Source organism: Ambystoma mexicanum, chromosome 4p (assembly GCF_040938575.1).
Source record: "Ambystoma mexicanum isolate Mex_15411 chromosome 4p, UKY_AmexF1_1, whole genome shotgun sequence".
NCBI lineage: Eukaryota > Metazoa > Chordata > Amphibia > Caudata > Ambystomatidae > Ambystoma > Ambystoma mexicanum.
In genome coordinates, this window is record NC_090927.1 from 64,264,231 (window position 1) to 64,282,895 (window position 18,665).

The 18,665-nt window shown below is 46.6% G+C and overlaps 1 protein-coding gene across 9 annotated transcripts in view; it reads right to left on the reverse strand.

The window, feature by feature from the left end:
- Positions 1-18,665, reverse strand: part of LOC138452992 (zinc finger protein 383-like) — a 700,934-nt gene that overhangs the window by 531,986 nt on the left and 150,283 nt on the right. For all 9 annotated transcript variants that reach the window (XM_069605389.1, XM_069605385.1, XM_069605380.1 and 6 more), the window contains exon 2: positions 13,854-13,994. In XM_069605389.1, the coding sequence (XP_069461490.1) occupies positions 13,854-13,877 (24 nt within the window). In that variant the 5' untranslated portion in view covers positions 13,878-13,994. The remainder of the gene's footprint in view (positions 1-13,853; positions 13,995-18,665) is intronic.

Below are 18,665 nucleotides of genomic sequence, written 5' to 3' on the forward strand. Positions count from 1 at the left end.
GCTGCCATACCAACCAACTTCAAGTCCCATTCATTAAAAGAGCGAACGCCGGAGGTCTAATCTTCCCTCCACATAGCTCCCAAACTATGGAACGCACTCCCCAGCGAACTTAGAGCAGAACCATCCCTCATCTTTCGTAAAACCATTCTGTTCAACTAACTCCTTAGGCTCAACATGCTAAATATGTAACCCTGCCTAAACTAGGCATGTAACTAACTGCTACTGTATCCCATGTAACAATGATGCATATTATGTCCTTGTTATCACTAAGACAAGCTGCCTTGTAACCACCAAGCGAAGCTACTGCCTCATATCCATTATGCTCACCACTTCCTTGTAAACAGCAAGTCTTTCTGTAACAGCGCCACGATGCCTAAGGGCTGCTGTGCGCTTTATAAATGCTAATAAATAAGACTTTCTTCCCTACCCCTTCTAGAACTTTATCCTCCTTAGACATAACCTGCGACGCAGTGGAGGACAAGACTTACAATGGAGGGAAGCAGCAGCAACCGCAGTGAAAGAAAGCGAGCATGAGGAATCTCCTAGGCCTTTCTGGTGCTTATTGTAGCCCCTTTCAGGGGAACTTCGGGAGAGAACCCAATACTTTTAGCCCTCAGAGGAACACCCTTGAAAGAAATTCCGGTATTCAGTTTATACCCTGCTTGGGGTACGTCAGGACGAAACCTGGTGATGCTAGACCCGGAACGACTCCTTCCAGAACCATCACCCGGTCGGGGTTCCCTGAAAAGGTCTTAGTTACTTACCTGTAACTGTATTTCTCCAGCATTGGTATCTTTCATAGATTCACATGCTTGAATATTCCCCGTCGTCAGACTGGGAATCCTCGGTGATAAATTTAATAATAATTTTTTTTTTTTTTTTAAATATATATACATTGCTACCTAGCAGTGCATGTACATAGCCCATTATGGCCTATGAGCCATTTCATTGTGTAGTCTCTCCACCTCACTTTGGTCCTTTATGGCCCCAGCCAATGAGGTGGCATGGCCCAAGCTCCGCCCCCGGCAGCCATCTTCAGATTTTGAACCGTATAGATTACAGTATGATGGATGCCGAGCATAGGAGCAGCCTCTCAGGGGAGGCGGGCGGGCGCATGTGAATCTATGAAAGATACCAATGCTGGAGAAATACAGTTACAGGTAAGTAACTAAGACTTCTCCAGCATTGGATCTTTCATAGATTCAGATGCTTGAATGGAATACCAAGCAGTTAAAACATGCCACCATTATATACATATATGCATAAATACAGAAAAACATATTTCTGATCAAACCTTTACCCTGCAGCAACACAACGGTTATCTACTTCGGGAAAGGTGGGAAAGGAGGCTGGTCCTACCTTATACAAAAAGATGGCAGAGCACTGCCTGTCCAACTGCAGCTTCTTTGTTGGTGTCTTCAGTCAGGCAGTAGTGTTTCGCGAAGGTATGCAGAGTGCTCCACGTGGCGGCTCTGCATATGTCGTTCAAGGCCACCCCTGCGTGGAATGCTGTTGACGCCACCCTTCCTCTGGTGGAGTGCGCAGACGGCGGTCTAGTTAAAGGGTCGCCTTTCAATTGATGGCAGTGGGTGATGCAGGACGATACCCAGCGTGCCAGACTTTGTTTAGATATATGCTGACCTTTGGTACGGCCAGAGAAAGAAATGAATAGCCGGTTTGAGGAGCGGAACTCCTTGGTTCTTTGCAAGTAAAACTTCAACATTCTAGCAACGTCTAGAGAATTTAAAGTTCTTTCCGCTTCAGAAGCGTGATTCTGGAAGAAGGTTGGTAACACAATGCGCTCAGTGAACGACATCTCCGAAAGTACCTTGGGGAGGAACTTCGGGTGAGGCCTTAAGATGACGCGGTCCTTCTGGAACAAAGTAAACGGGGGTCCAGAAGACAAAGCTTGTCTGGCTGAAGTGATGGCTATCAGGAAAGATGTCTTCCAGGACAAGAATTTCATATCGCATCTGTGTATGGGTTCGAAGGGAGGTTGCATGAGGGCTGTTAAGACGGTGTTGAGACTCCAGTCTGGAACTGGTGTAGGTGTAGGCGGATAAGTACGCATCAGCCCTTTCAGGAAGATCTTAACCGCTGGTAAGGAAAGTAAGGCTTGCGTCTCCACGATTACTGTGTAGGCCGCTATGGCTGACAGATGGACCTTGATAGAGGACAGTGAGAGCCCTGACTTAGCCAGGTGCAACAAGTAGGGCAGAATCTGATCAACCGAGGCCGAGAGGGGATCGATCGCAGAGGTCTCGCACCATTTGGAAAACCTGGTCCATTTCCTGGTGTAGGTAAGTTGCGTGGACGGGGCTCTAGCGGCCCTGATGATATCCCAGCATTCTGATGGTAACTTTAGGTGCATCAGTTTGCGCTGCTCAGGAACCATGCTTTGAGAGACAGGCTCCTCGGGTCGTGGTGGAGGACCTTGCGGTTCTGTTGTGTCTGTAGATATTGATGTGACTTGAGACGAATCGGGGGTCGGCAGGATAGGTGCCTCAGCGTCGGGTACCAGACTTGCCGTGCCCAATCCGGAGCAATAAGAATCAAAGAACAATCCTGTTCTTTTACCCTGCAAAGTACCCTCGACATGAGGGGAATGGGTGGGAAGGCGTAGAGGAACTTCCCCGACCAATCCACTGAGAACGCGTCTCCCAGTGATTGGTGCTCCGGGTATCTTGAAGCAAATCTCTTGCATTTTTTGTTGTTCCTGGTGGCAAAAAGGTCGATCTGCGGATGGCCCCATAAGGCAAAGATCCGTTGGGTTTCTTTTTCGTCCAGCTCCCACTCGTGTGACGCTGTGTACTCTCTGCTTAGTCTGTCCGCTAGGACATTGTCCACTCCTGGAAGATGCTCTGCCCTGTCTGTATCCCATAGCGCAAGGCCCATGCCCATAGCTGTTGGGCTTCTTGCGACAGGATCTGAGACCTCGTGCCTCCTTGCTTGTTTGTATAGTGCATGGAGGTCGTGTTGTCTGTCTGGACTGTAAGAACTTGGCCAGCTATGACCGGTAGGAAAGCTTTCAGTGCTAACCTTACGGCCCTGAGCTCTAACACGTTGATGTGGAGCTGGGACTCTTGTGCCGACCAAGATCCCTTGGTTTGGAGGTCCGCCAGATGAGCGCCCCAGCCTGATAAGGAAGCGTCTGTCCGCAGCAGGAGGGTCGATGTCGGTGCTTGAAACGGCATTCCCTGCAGAAGATTCCTCGGAACGTTCCACCATCGAAGGGCCTTGTGCAACGTCGATGGAATCTGGACAATGTCTTCCCAGCATCCGAAAGCTTGTTTCCATTGGTGGTCCAGAGCTTCCTGAACCGGTCTCATGCGAAGCCTGCAGTTCGGTATGAGGAATATGCATGATGACATCATGCCCAATAGGGATTTGTAAGAGCGTACGGATGTTGTCTCTTTCTGTAGGAAGTTCGAAGTTGAGCGTAGAATCGCTGCTATTCTTTCTGTGGATGGCCTCACTCTGGGAATGCTGGTGTCGAGTTCGGCTCCCAGGAAGAGAGCTACCTTGCTGGGAATGAGGCAGGACTTCGTCTGGTTTATGGAGAAACCTAACTCTTTTAGGAGGTTGACAGTCCTAGACACTGCCGAGCGAGCCTTTGCAGCGGAACTTGCCTTTATCAGCCAATCGTCCAGGTATGGAAAAACGTCCGTTCCTGCCCTCCTGAGACTTGCCGCTACCGGTGCCAAGCATTTTGTGAAAACTCGGAGCCGATTTTAGCCCGAACGGGAGCACTTGAAACTGAAAGTGGAGCTCTCCCACTGTGAACCTGAGGAACTGTCTGTGCGCTGGATGGATCGGAATATGGAACTATGCATCCTCCAAGTCTAAAGTGGCCAAGAGGTCGTGCTTGTTTAACCAAGGTAGCACCCCTTGTAAAGCTACCATCTTGAATGTTATGCGCTTGATGAATTTGTTGAGTGCCCTCAGGTCCAAGATGGGTCTCCATTGACCGTTTTTCTTTTTGACGAGGAAGAAACGGGAGTAGAAACCTTTTCCCCTCTGAGAATAAGGTACTGGTTCTACTGCTGCCTTCTGGAGCAGTTTTTGCACTTCGGACATGACCTGTCTTAGCATATGCACTCTGCGAGATGTTGGAGGCAGAGAAGGAGGTTGGTCCAGAAATTCTAAGGTGTGACCCTTTCGGATCACCTGTAACACCCATCTGTCCGATGTAATTGACAGCCAGCGCTGGAATAACTGGCTCACCCTTCCCCCCACCGGGGTGTGGTGAAGGGGGGGAGGAAATTGGTCGTCAGTTTTGCTTGCCTTGTGACTTCCCTTGGGCGGAGCCACGTCTGCCTTTATGGGCGTATCTGTTGGATGACTGATATTTATTGTCTTGGTACGTGCCGCCTTGTGCTTTTTGACCATAGGAGGAGCGACCGTATCCTCTGAACTTGGAAGATGAACCTCTAAAGGGACGAAAAGACCGATGGTCCTTACTTTTGTCCTTTAAAGAACTGATGGCTCTGGCTGTGTCCGTGTCTGTCTTGATTGCCTTCAGATGGTCGTCTATCTTTTTTCCAAAGAGATCTTGGCCATCAAACGGCATGTCTAATATCTGCGCCTGGACTTCAGGTCTAAAGTTAGTAGCCTTCATCCAGGCCTGCCTTCTAAGCACTGTGCCGTGCGCCATCTGCCTGAAGCCTGATTCGGCCACATCAACCGCTGCGTCGATCATGTGATCCGAAGTTGCTTCACCATCCGCGATTATCGATTTTGCCTCCTCTTGGAGCTCCGGTGGTAATTGCTTCGCCAGGTTAAACATGCGGAGCCAAAGCTCGCGATCGAACCTTGCGGTCATGGCCAGCACATTGTCCGCTCTGATTGTAAGGGATGCAGAAGATGATACTTTCCTGCCCATGGCTTCTAGTTTACGTCCGTCCTTATCCGGTGGTGCCAACAACGGTGAGGAGGGGTTGGCGAGTTTCTTTCTGGCCGCCACTGTAACAACCGAGTCTGGTTTCATATGACCCCTCAAACAAAGCGGTGCCGAATCCGGAGCTTTATATTTCTTTTCTGGCCTGGACACCAACGCCGGAGTCGATAAGGGCGTGGATAGGATCTTGGATCCGGAAACCCAGATGGTATCGAGGAGAGGAATTGTGGTCACTGTCCTCCTTCGTTTGTCCCTGTGCTCATAGAGCACTGATTGCCTTTCCTCCGAAGAAACCTGAATTTTAAACAATTCTGCGGCTTTACCTATAATGGTGTGGAAAGAGACGAGATCATCCGGCGGTGAGGCCTTGCCCGGCGAGTCTCTCCTCCTGGGCTTCTCGACTACGTAGTCATCCCACTCACTGGGTGCGTCTGGCTCCTGTGTTATTTCTCCTTCTTCTGGTTCCGAGAATTCTCCAAAAGGATCCTTCTGCCAGTCTGATACCGAGATAGTGGACGGTACCATCGTAGGATCCACGTCCGGAGATCGCGGTCTGTGCGATGACTGTGGTGACGGGACTCTTGTAGGTGAAGCACTGTGGGTGCTGCTCCTCGGTCTTCGAGCAGGTGATCTCATCCGTTTTTGCGGTCTACTCCTGTGAGGAGAGCAACCAGATGTGCCTGGAATCGGAGATGACTCTCTAGGAATAATTCCTGCTCCTAAGGGATTAATCGGGATTTGCTTCTCCCTTTGCCGTTTGTAAAATTCTTCTACAATCCTCTGCACGGATAGCATGAGTATCGGGTCATGAGGATATTCGGATTCTCCCGTGGACGGGTGCCAAGGAGGGCTATATTGTTTCAGTAAGGGACCGATGGACTCTTCCACCACTTCCGCATCAGAGAATTCTTCCTGAAGAATTACATCCGGAAGTTCTGCCATGTGCCCCAAAGGTGAAAATTGCTGTACCAGTGGTTCAGTCTCAGTATTCTTCTCAATGATATTGCTTTCAATGACAGGGGTTTCAAATGTGGACGGCAGTAATTCCTCCGTAACTGCCGAAATATGTGGTGCCTCTGAAGGTGTTATGGACGATGCTATCTTCGTCGATGACTGAGATTTTCCCATCGACGAGGGCTTCGTTTCCGACTGAGATTTTCCCGTCGACGACTGAGATTTTCCCGTCAACGAGGGCTTCGCCGTCAACGACTGAGATTTTCCCGTCGACGAGGGCTTCGTCGACGACCGACATTTCGTTGACGAATGTGGAGTACGTTCCGTGGACGACTGCGTCATGGATGAATGCTTCGTGGACGAGTGGTGTTTCTTGCTCGTCGACGATTGCTTCGTGGTCGACATGTCCGATGACGATAATCTAATTGTCGACGATGTCTTAAGCATCGTCGTCGTCGATGATGGTTTCGTCGACGGTATGGCCGATGACGGGCCTTTACCTTTCCCTTCATTCGTGGACGGTTTACCCGCCGACGACTGCCCCCCCCCCCGTTTTTTGCAAACTCCTCCTTACCTCTGGAGGCAGATTTTGCTGACTTTTTCTGGCTTGGTAAGTCAACTGGAGGCAGAAAGGGTATCAATTCCAGCTTCCTCTTTTTGGACTTGGGAGAGGAACTCCTTTCCACTGAAGAGGCCCTTCTCTTTGAAGTCTGTCTCTCAGATGGAGTGCTGGATTGGACAGGAGCTGTTCTGACAGACTCTTCGTCCGAAGATTGATCCCTGGATTCCAGGTATGAAAGGAGTCTTCTATGCCTGTCATGAAGGGTCTTGGTGGAAAAGGTTCTACAAATCTCGCATTTTTTAATGTCATGCGGGTACAGACAATAAATGCAATGCTCGTGGGGGTCTTTGTAGTAAACCAATTTCTTCTTACACCTCGTGCAGTCCCTGAACAGGGAAGGCTTCTTGACAGCCTGAGGTGCCTCCATTTCTGAAGAGAAGTTCAGTCGACGATTTTGAGAGGAAAACAACAAGTTTTGTCTCCAAGGGTAATTGACAACAAAGCCCCTAAGAAGGGGAACAAGATGGAATATATTTTACCAAATATATTCTACACAAAAGTAGAAAGAATTTGAAAAAAGCTCAGAGAGCTTGAGGATTCCCTGTGTCTGTTAGACTGCGGTGAAAAATCTGAAGATGGCTGCCGGGGGCGGAGCTTGGGCCATGCCACCTCATTGGCTGGGGCCATAAAGGACCAAAGTGAGGTGGAGAGACTACACAATGAAATGGCTCATAGGCCATAATGGGCTATGTACGTGCACTGCTAGGTAGCAATGTATATATATTTATATTAAAAAAAAAAATGTATTATTAAATTTATCACCGAGGATTCCCAGTCTGACGACGGGGAATATTCAAGCATCTGAATCTATGAAAGATCCAATGCTGGAGAAAGAGTAATTACCACACAACTTATTTTCTCTTCAATGAACTTTTTTAAGTGTACAGGAGGAAAACTGAAGAGCTACCCAACAAGCCTTCTTTCGAATGCGTGGACTGAAAGGGAGTTGCAATAGAAGCGCATGTCCCAACGATGGCCCGGGCCCAGGCACTCCAGGCAAAGGATGTGAGGGTCTGCTGCCGCATAGTGAAGCCCGCAGGAAGTACACTAGGCAAACCTCTAACACTCTGGCATAGGAATAGAATATGACTGTGGTACTGGGGTAGGAAGACACATTTGAAGGACAAAAGAAGGTAAAACCCCCCAAATGCCTGCGATGCTAAGTGCGTCCGATCTGAAGCGCGCAGAGAAAAGGACTGAATGGTGATGAACTGGGCGGGGCTCAGGAAGATGGGGCTAAAGCCACACGCGCTGGCCCTGCATAAAAATAAAACGACAATATTTGTTGATGCTATCAAAAAGTGCTCCCATCCCGGACTGAAGGACGGACTATCCCCACAAGTAGGGAGGAAAGAGAACGGGGCATATGATTACAGCTTTCGCACATAGCTCTTTGGCGAACACTTAATCCTGATAGACAGAGGTTCTCCTTTCATCATTCGGTGCATGATATGGACTTGAGAATAGACCAGTTCCTAATCCTTCATGCGTTGATACCAAAAACGGTTGTGTACTGCTTATAAGAACGTTTTCAGATCATTCCCCGGTAAAGTGGCATCTCTCTCTAGAGTCCAAGCATAACATCGTCCGCCCAGGCGCGTTAAGGCTATGGGTCTATAGGAATTGCTTTGATATTGAAATTTTATTTCTATAGCGCTCATACACAAGTGTTTCAGAGCGCGACAAGGCAAGGGAGGGGAACAGGGGAGAACAAAACAGCGATCTTACTAGGCCCAGTGACATTGAGAACGCGCAAGTGCATGGAAGGGGGGGAGAAGGGGAAAGTGCGAAGCAGAGGGGAAACAGCTAAATAACAAATAAATAATAAAGGCAACAAACCGTGGTAGTGCAGCCAGCAATTTGCAAGGGCTAGCAGACAGGGTAGGTCTGATAAGTGCAGGAAGAAAAGGGGGGCTGTATGGGTACAGATACAGACCCCATTGCAAAGGGTGGCCCGGAGGCAGTGCGGGAGGGTGGCAGGGTGAGCAGGTACCAGGGCCCGGAGGACAGAGGGTGGCCAGGTGCACGGTTCCAAGAGAGAACATATCAGCAAGGGAGAGGGGGAGCGAAAGCAGAAGAAAAGAGGAAGGTCTTGAGGTGCTTCCGGAGACGGTTCTCCTCAAGTTTTAGAGTGGCAGGGAGGCTATTCCAGAGGGAGGCCCCAGCCGAAGATAGATCTACCACCAGCTTGTTTCTTTGAAAAACGACTGACCCTGAGGGAGCTTGATAGGGGAGGTATTTGTGGAGGGATAGCTGAAGGTATTTTGGACCCAGGCCCCAGAAAGCCTTGTGGACAAAGCAGAGAGTTTTGAATTTAATCCTTGCATCCACTGGGAGCCAATGGAGGGATTTCAGAGCTGGAGAGATACGATCCCAGGGCTGGAGGCCAAGGACAAGTCTCACAGTCCTGTTCTGGATTAGTTGCAGAGGGCGGAGAGTAGAGGTAGGTAGATTTAGAAAGAGGCTGTTACAATAGTCCAAGCTAGAGAGAAACAGAGCTTGGGATACCATGAGCTTCTGGGGGAAGGAAAGGAAAGGCAGAGTACCTCTGAGGAGGTGCAGTAGGAAATTTGACTTTTTAGAGACCTCAGATGTGGGCGGAGAAGGTCATATAGGAATGAGCTGGGTAAAGCCATTGCATCCTTATTTTAAAGCAATCCTGGATCGGTACCCTACAAAGCCACAATTTGGAAATCATTTAAGGTCTACATCAGGGGAATTTCCATTGGTCTGAAAGGGGGAATCGTGAAGGCTTTCAGCGGAGAAGAGGAGAACAAAATGGGGGCTCCAACCACCTATAAACTTCTTGGCATTTAATTCGTGTTAGAATGCCTGTAAAAATTCTGTAAATTTAGTAACATATGCATGCTTCAAATAGTAAGCCATGGATCCTTAGGGTGATGAGATTTTACTGCGGAATCAATCCAAACATAAATCGTAAAGTATTAATATTTAACTTAGATTCTTCTCCTATACAGATAGTAATATACAAAAATAGGTGCAGTACAATAAGTGGCAGCCAATTTCAAAGTCATTGGTGGGTTAGTACTGTCCATGTGCAGAGAGTCACATCATAAAGAACAAGAAACAATGTCAAAGTAATAAACAAATGAAACCCAACAATAAACAAAGTCATCAGTTGCCCGGCAGCTAAAACAAGCAACCTAAGGAATTATTTGTTTGGTACATGTTTCCTCATGTATTTCAAAAAGAAGGCATCCTGAAGGTACAAATCTAGATAAGTGTGCTGGTCTGCTATTCTGTACACTGGTTTAGTCACTGGGACTCACTAGATGGACCAGGTCTAGAAGAAAGGGAACAGATTCAACAGAGGACCAAAAACTGTTTCAGAGGAGAAGTGTCATCCCTGGAGCTTGAAATAAAAGCCTTCGAAAATGCTAGAGTGCGCACCAATGACAAATCGATGCTTTTCCCCTTACAGTCCAAACAATCAGTTTAAAATGTATGCGGATAGGGAGGTTAGGGTTCCTTATCGGTCTGCTTCAGAAACCATCTGGTGAGGGGGATCGTCCTGGCTGCGCATTGGCCTGCCTATCAGAGGCGAAAAGGGAGAGAACAGATATAGCAGCCCGGAGGGACTGGTCGGGTACTTCACAGACTGGGAATGAGGAAGTAATGAGAGTGCTGTTTCATTACTACTCTTCACGTTATGACACATCAAAGAAATCCACTGGGCGATATTAACCACTGAGTCCTATACCAAGGTTGGACAGTTGCCCTTGAGGAACTTAATTACCCGATAACTAGCACAAATATATTGGAAGCTACTTCTTTGATAGTGAATAGCACAGCTGAATGCAGTTGACTATCCATCTGGAGATGGCGTTCTTTTTAAATGTGATCACCTCCACTACCGGGTGCTATAAATCAGTGCGTATGGTAAGGAAACTCCAGTGTGGGTGTAGGTGGGGAGGGGTGGGTCAGAAGCCAGCAGCCATCACTTCAGTTGGCCCAACAGATCTTTGTTGGTATATATTTTCTTTTGAGCAGTAGGGAAAGAATGTAGGCTAGAATAGGATAAGTTTCTGAACAGTGGACTGCATTTATGTTTGACCTTTGTGATAGACTAACCAGTAGCCCTTTTTACCTTCCTTTGTATAGAGTACGGCTTACTATGACAGAATTAGGGAACAAAAAGGTATTTTGGGATCAAAAAGAGAAAATACACCTTTTGAAAATCATGCCCGCTTGTTAGTCCCCCTGATTCTGGCCCACCACAGTAGCTAACGGTACCTTGGAACCAACTCCATCCCGTTAAGAGAGACTGGCAGACTGCTCTGCCACAATAGCCAATGTGACAGTCAGGTCTAGAGGCCAGAGGCCTGCATCAGAAGATGGTCAGAGCAGGACCTGGGGCGATGGAGCAAGGCCAATACTAGCCCTTGGAGTAAAAGGAGAGCTGCAGCACAAAAGGGAGTAAAGCAGCACGACGCACTATTGGTCCATGTACCGTACGGAAAGGACCTGGCCAAGCAACAATCTGCCCTTTTATCCCATCAAAGAACAAAAAAAAAGGCCACAAAAGCAAAAAAGTGTATGACTTAGTTCTCAAACAGGTCAGCATATTACAAATACTAACTATCCCCAATATCCTGAGAGCAGGGTGATGCGCTGCATATCTAAAAGCAAGAAAGAGGCAAATGTAAAACAAAGCTGGTTACCTGGACCTTCTTTGACACTTCATAGGGAACCTCGGGTGAAACTCTGGTTTTCAGCCCCAATGGTGTAGACCCTCCATTTTGGCCCCCCAAGAGGGCAACACCAAAGGAAAGACCCTCTTAGTACCAGAACAGGAAACATTGTGAGAAGAGGTAAAGGAGAGAGTAGGGAATCACACTGGAGAGGCACTCCCAGTAAAGTGAGAAACAAGAAGATACCTCCCAGAGGCTGTTACCCCCAAAAAGGCACAGTACCTTAAAGGGTAACCTGTTCTCTGCAATTACTTAAGTATATTGACCTCCTAGAGGTAAGATGTAAACAGGCCATCTCCCGACCCACCCCTTGAAGTCATCTCAGCAGCACTTTGGTCCTATCCACTCCTGGAACCTGCCACTCGAAGCTCTGATAGGATGAAAACCGAAATTCCCATGGCATAAACCAGGGCACACACCAACATGAGTTACTGGAAGGAAAACCCAGAAAAGCGCAAATCAAAAATGTTGCTACATGCCGGTAGGCTTCCTGTCCCACTGGTGCAGAAAAGGGACTGACAGACAGGGTCTGGGATGGGGGTGGAGGGGCCCAGATGGTTTCGCCGGTATGACGTTTGTTCATCTTGCGTACCACTAACAGTCAAGAGCTCTCTTCCACCAGGCCAGCGCCATGTGTGTTGAGGAATTCATATAGTGTAAAACTAAATGGTAATCAAAGGAGCGCTGGAGAGGTGACACCAACCACACACGGTGTAGGCAGAAGATGGGTATGATTACCTGGGTAGACCAAGCCATTAATCTTTCTGGTCAATCTGGCTATATTCCAACTGAACTCATGCAGGCCATTGCAAACCTGCTTTTAAAGAAGCCATCACTGGACCCGTCTGTTTGCTCTATCGACCAATCTCTCTTTTGCCTTTTATGAAACTGTTGGCACCTTTGGTATCCCCTCTTTTTTTGGCATCTTCTCAGTTCCTTGATCCCTTCCAGTCAGTTTTTCGGCTGGGAGGTGGTACAGAGAGTGTCCTGGTGTCTGTTGTGGACATGGCCAGGTTGGTGGATGGCGGAGGAGTGGGTGCCCCGATTATGTTCGTTCTTTCAGCAGCCTTCAACATGTTCAACTACTCTTATCCTGCTGTCTCGCTGGGCCTCTCCTGGCCCATCCTCGTCTGGTTTGCCCCCTTACTGGTGGATAGGGGCCAATCTCTTTCTCTTCCTCCCTTCCACCTTCTTACCCGTTGACCTGCTGTGTTCTGCAGGGGTCTGCGCTATCCTCTTTGCTGTTTAACATCTATATCCAGCCTCTTGTCTGTCTTGTCCGCTCCTTCGACCTCCGTTACTACTCTTATGCCGATGACGCCCAAATCCTGGTTCTACTTGATCTTGCCAGGGCTGAGGTGTCCTGTTTATACCGGCGCCTGTGGGAGGTGTGGAGGAACAGCAATTGGCTGAAACTGAACGGGGACAAGATGGAGATTCTGGTGGTGCTCCTCCCATCCCCCCTAATCCCACTCTTTGGATTCCTTCTTTATGGCCCTCCGCACTTGGTGAATTTCCTGCTTTAGTGACGGCTGTGCGAAATGTAGGGGTCATTCCATCTTCACTCTTTCTATGGCCACCCAAGTTGGCGCAATCTGCAAGGCTGGTCACTTCCATTTGAGGATACTGCGTGACATTTTACCATTTCTGCCTAGTCATCTGAATCCTCTTGGTGTGGCCTCATTAGTCCTTAGCAGATTAGATTATTGCAAGGCCCGTGTTTCTGGCTCTGCCTGTTGGGCTTACTCATCAATTACAGGTGTTGCAGAACTTGGCTGCTCGGGAGGCTACCAACTCACCTCATAGAATTCACATTTCTCCGGGTTTCCAGTCTCTTCACTGGCTACCGTTGCACAGGCGAGTGGAGTTTTAAGGCCCTAGGCATTGTTCATCTGACTTATCAGCAGGGGCAGATCTCTGCAAAACATTTGCTCCTTATAATCCCAGTCAGTCTCTTTGTTATGGAGATGCACGTTTAGTTGTAGTTGCTAGGTTTCGTCTTGCAAGAGCGCGAGGCCGAGCCTTTTCGATTTCAGCTACTAAGCTATGGAATGAGGTGCTGCTTGCCCTGAGAGACACTCAGAATCATCTGGACTTCAGAAGGCCGTTGAGACCTTTACTTTTCTAGGTCAAATTATCAGCTAGCCTTCAGTGTATGTTTCCAGCTGCAAGATTAATTTGAGCCTATGAGCACTTTGTAAGTTTATTAACATAACATGAGGAGCCCCCATGGGAAGAGGTATGAATGGCAGAGGTCTGTGGAGACATAAGGTTTTTCTTTTCAGTTTTTCCCATTCTGGCAGTGTTTCATGAATTCTGGTGATGTGCTGGCCTCCTATCCAGGAGATTAATTTCTGGGTCTAATGATGCATGAACTTAAGCAATTGCAAATTTCTGTTGGCCATAATTACTACTTGGTTGTAGCACTTACTCCTTCCTCTTTACTCTTTTTGCACTTACAAACTGTGGAACTCTCACAAGCAGTAACGGTTCAAGAGCCTCTCCTTACCTCACCCCCCCTACAAATCTGCTACATTCACAGGAAGCGCTTTACAAATCAATAACATAAAAATATATTTTTTTAAATCAACAATAAACAAACGAATGAATTAATGGTGGATCATTTGTTTCAGTGGAAAAGATTGCCATGTTAATGCAGGTATCTTACCCGAGCTGAGACCTGCTCACCCATATTTCCCTCCGGTGTTTGCTTTCAGACAACCAGGCGAAAAGTAAGCCAGTCTTGAAGGTTGCTCTACCCGTTGCTGAGAAGAGAGAGGGGCAGAAAAACTCCAGCCAGTCCTGTAGCCTGGTGAATAAAAGAAAGTATGAAATTATGGCTTTAATAGATATCATCAACTTGTAAACACAGAACATGACTTGCAAACGAGTCAGAAATATTTCCATCCTTGAAACCAAAGCACAAAAGGTAGGAGAAGATCTATCTAAGAAACTGTTAAGGTGGACAGCTCAGGCTACAAACACGCAGGGTAAACTTGCATGGAGACTCTTCTGTAATCTGAATTCCTCCATTGCCGATTAAGTGAAGGCTCCAATGAGAGTGCCCATTCTACCCTATATTGAAGGCTGGAGATCCCGAGCTGAGTGCCATCCATTCATTCATTCATTCATTCATCAATTACTCGTATGCTCCTTGTAAAAGAGATGCTGATTAAGACCTCTAGTTCTTGGATAGGTTCTGAGGTAAACATCTGCTAGCTCTGGAACTGTATGTGAAATGTGAGCTCACTAACTCCGACAAGCATTAGCAAATAGAGAAATGCATGCTCAAAGGAGTTCACAACTATTGGCTTTTGACATATTACATGCAAATACAAGTAACATACACAAAAGCATTATTAAACCCTTTTTCAATTGCATCAAATGTTGGTTGAAAGAAAAACATGTCCACTGAGTGACATGGCAAGTGCTGATAAAGCCAGAAAAGCACGGTTACATTTTAAATAAAGAACTTGAAGGCCTACAATATGGTTCATTTCTTTCTTGTGTTGATTACACTTCATTCTGTGGGAAAGCATTGATACTTCATCAGCTATCCTCATTTTTTTCGAAACAGAATGCACAATTCAAAAGCATAACAAGGTTATTTGCTATTTTGAAAGGACTCGTTGCACAACCTTATTTACATTTGCTCACAGAGAACATTCTTGAAAGTTGCAGCAAGGGCAGCAGTTTAGTTAAATAATACTCACTTTTCAATGTAAACATGAATTTTGAAAACCTACCATCCTGAAAATCTGACAGCATGAAAGGAATAAAAGCTTACTCGTGAAGGTCAGTCAAACGAAGGTGTTCATTGGTTGCAGACAATGATCGGTTGCATATGTCATCATAAACTAAAGTGCCACAGAAAGCATATCGTCTTGTTACCATGTTTTCATCCTGCCAATTTTTGACATGGCTGTTTTCACCGTGGTTTTATGACCCCGGCCGTTTTTGCTGATTTTTGTATTTATTTTAAATCGCCAAAAACAGCCAGAGTGATAAGACCATGGTGATAACCACCGTAGCGAAAATTGCAGCGATGAAAACACGTGAATCCATTTTGCTAAATCCCATCTTATGCAAAGGGCCACGAAACTCATTGCGAGATGTAACTGTTGAAGGACAGTTGATAGCAGCTGGCAGTGGGACAGAACTGTTCCTTGGCAGGGGTTCCAAGATAGAAAACCTGTGTAATGTAAACCGTTCACAAATTGCCATTACAATGTGACAAAATATGACAAAGACCTCACAATCAAGTGCAGCAGATTGAACCTAGTGATCAAATTCATTTCATCCACTAGTGCGCATCAGCTGGCAAAGAAACAAGGGTCCATACGACAGCAGGTGGAGGACTTACACCCTACATAACCGTCTGATACAAACAGCAGGCATGTAAAGGTTACAGCAGTAGCCGGAGGCCAGGTTCTTGTACAAGTCAGATGGGGCATAGTTTGGAGGACTTTGCCGATTCACCAGCTGGACTGCATGGGTAAGAAAAAGCAAGGAGCTAATTCAATGTATGGACCACAGCCAACTCTATAGGCCTAAAATATGGCACTGTGCCTATTTTTAAACCTTGCTTCAATAGTTTAGAGGCAAAACTAAATTAAAGAGCTCAACTGCTTTGTTAGGAAGTGAACCACTTTAAAAATTCTTCCCCATGCTACAGTAAATCTGCTCACGAGCCTAAAAAAGTTGCCAAACCCGCAATTTTTACTAATTCAATATTTCTGTATTTTTTAATTTAAATTAAGGCATTTTGCCAATTTTTGCAAAATATGTTTCCATGGTTAGACGGTTAAGAATCATGATGTATTTTTGTTAATTACGCCTTTGAGCTACCTCTGAGCCGGTGAAACAGCGTTTCGGTATCATGCCCAAGTCAGTGCTGGCCCTCATTTTTCCCCCAGGATAAGTGGAACCATCAGAGCTGAGAGGAAGGAAGAGAGGAATCCTTCGAGGCAGTGGGGGGGAGAGGGGGAGAAATCGGGGAGTAAAATAATACATGGCTTTAGACTGCTTTTAGGTCGTTCTTAGTTCACTGACCTTAAAAGCCATGGGCATTTGATGGTTTTTAACCCTTTCCCCCCTTTTCCATTTAATGGGTTGTTCAAGGCTTGGTACGTATAACCTCATCTGTCCCTGGCCCACCAATCAGGACAGCATCTCGATTGAGAGTACGACTAAGTTTTACTGTGCCACAATGGCTATGCAAACATTGCTCATCGGATGTAGGTTGATTGGACATTTTAAAAGTGGATAAGAGAAAAGCAGGGTGCAAGAACTATATACAACTACTTTATTGCTAATATTATGAACTGTATAGTATTGGACTGTTATTTTAAATGCTCATCTCTCTATGAGAATATACAAAAATGCTAAACAAGAGTGAGTATTCTTAAAACGTTGCTATTTATGACTTGCAAGACAGTATATTTCAAGTTTAACTACTTCTTTGTTTAGCGATAAAACTACATAAGGAAAATCTTGATACCATCTGAGGTTTACTACACACACAAGTACTGCTACTGAAAGATACTGTAGAGGTAGACCCGCAACACTGTTGCTGCCCAATACAAAGCCTGTCAGTTGCTTTGTGGTAGTGGTTTCTCTAGCATCAGCAGAGCCACAGCCCCAGGTGGACATTTAGGCGGCCTTTGGGGTGGAAGGTAGGCTCAAGCATGGAGGTTTTGAAAACATTCCGGAAAAAACGGCAGTTTTCACAGAACTGAAACTAGAAAAATCCCAGAAGCTGCAACGCTGGCTCTGACCACGCCAAACGCTCTGGGCTTTGTTAACATGGAATTTAAAATATTGACCTAAAACAAATAATTATAATAGAAGTGTGTGGCAGGCATAAAAGGGAAGGAGATGTGTTGTCTCCTGTCTTTCCCCTGTCCTGCTAGTCTATCCGAGTGAGATGGAATGTTGGTGTGCGTTGTGCACGGGCAGATCAAAGAATGTGGAGTGTTTAATGAGAATTCCATGCATGTGTCAGTTGGGGAAGATCTGCGAGTGTGTGTGGACGGCAGTGTGCGTCTGCTGTGTCTTGACTTAAAGCAGTAACTGGAAAGTTAATAAAAGCGATGGTAAAGAAAGAAACCCTTTATATAGCTGGGCCTGCCAGTGACATGCATGGGAACGGACCTTTATAGTAAAACCTAAAAAGGTGAAAGTGTAGGTTTGTGCTAAAGCTTTATCAAAACGGGAAGAAATCCACTGTTGCCACAAGTCTTTTTAGCACGTCTATTAACCATATCGAACAGAACGTTATTCATTCATCACAGGTACATAACTCCTCTAAAACATATTTGACATCTGATGTTTATGATAATTGTTATGTAGACAAGTGTTTCACTATGAAATGTGAGAAACCAGAAGGTGTCTCACCCGCTAGACCCTGTGGATCTCTCTCTCTCAGGCGGCCAGGGCACGGCCATCGCCTTTGGATCCAGACACTGGGGGTGTACTAATGCGGGAGGATCACCTGGGTGAAGGGCTTCAGGGAGTGGGACACCTTTAACCCATCCTACCAGGTAAGATACGTGGGAACCTTATCCCCTACACCTTACCCAGCACTTTCACACGGACAGCCCGCTCTGGTAGAGACTCACACCCGAGCAGTGCCTCTGACATATCCCGCTACTGTGGTCAGACAATTACTGACAATCACTCACACCCGACTTCCATTAGAGACTTCCCCACACGAAATAAAAGGCGGAGCACGAAAGCACACTTGGAGCGAGGCAAAGCACACAAAGGTACAGCAGTTTCAAGTCAGCATCTGAAAGAAGGGAGAACGACGGCAAACCAAGGCAAATGATCCTTGACCTTTTCTGCCAGATGCAATTGCTTTCAAGAAAGCAAAAGGCCAGGGAACCAGATTACGTGTGGCGGAGATACAGAAGGCCCTCCCGCGTGACCGACCAAGGCAGGGAGGAGGAGCAGCAGCAGCCGCCGCCGCCGCCGTGGTGGTGGTGGTATCGTCCTTGGCTCCAAGAACAATGAACCACCAGAAAGAGCAACAGAGATGGTGAGTTGGGGAGATCGATGCAAACCGAAGTTAAGGTTGCAAGCGGCAATGTTGAATAACGAGCGCTGGAACAAACTGATAAACGTGTGAGATGAAAGATGTGAGTAAAGCTAAACTGCTGATGAATGTTTGAACTTAAGAAGGAAAGATACAATACCATTGTCAGAATGGTCCAGCACCGTGGATGTGCTCAATCGAAAGTCAAAGGTATCCCGCCAAGAGAAACAAAAGTAGAAGATTGATGAGAATAATTGTGTGAAGTTAATCAAAGTGGTCCTGTGACTGTTTAAGCAAAATCCATCGCCCATTCCAAAGTCTTGGATTTTGATATCAAAAGGATCCGAGCCCGAACCGGGGAGATCCATGGTCCGATCCAGAATGGGGAGACCAATTGTTAATATTGTGACAAAAGGGGGTCTCAGCCTGAAGAGGGAGACCCAT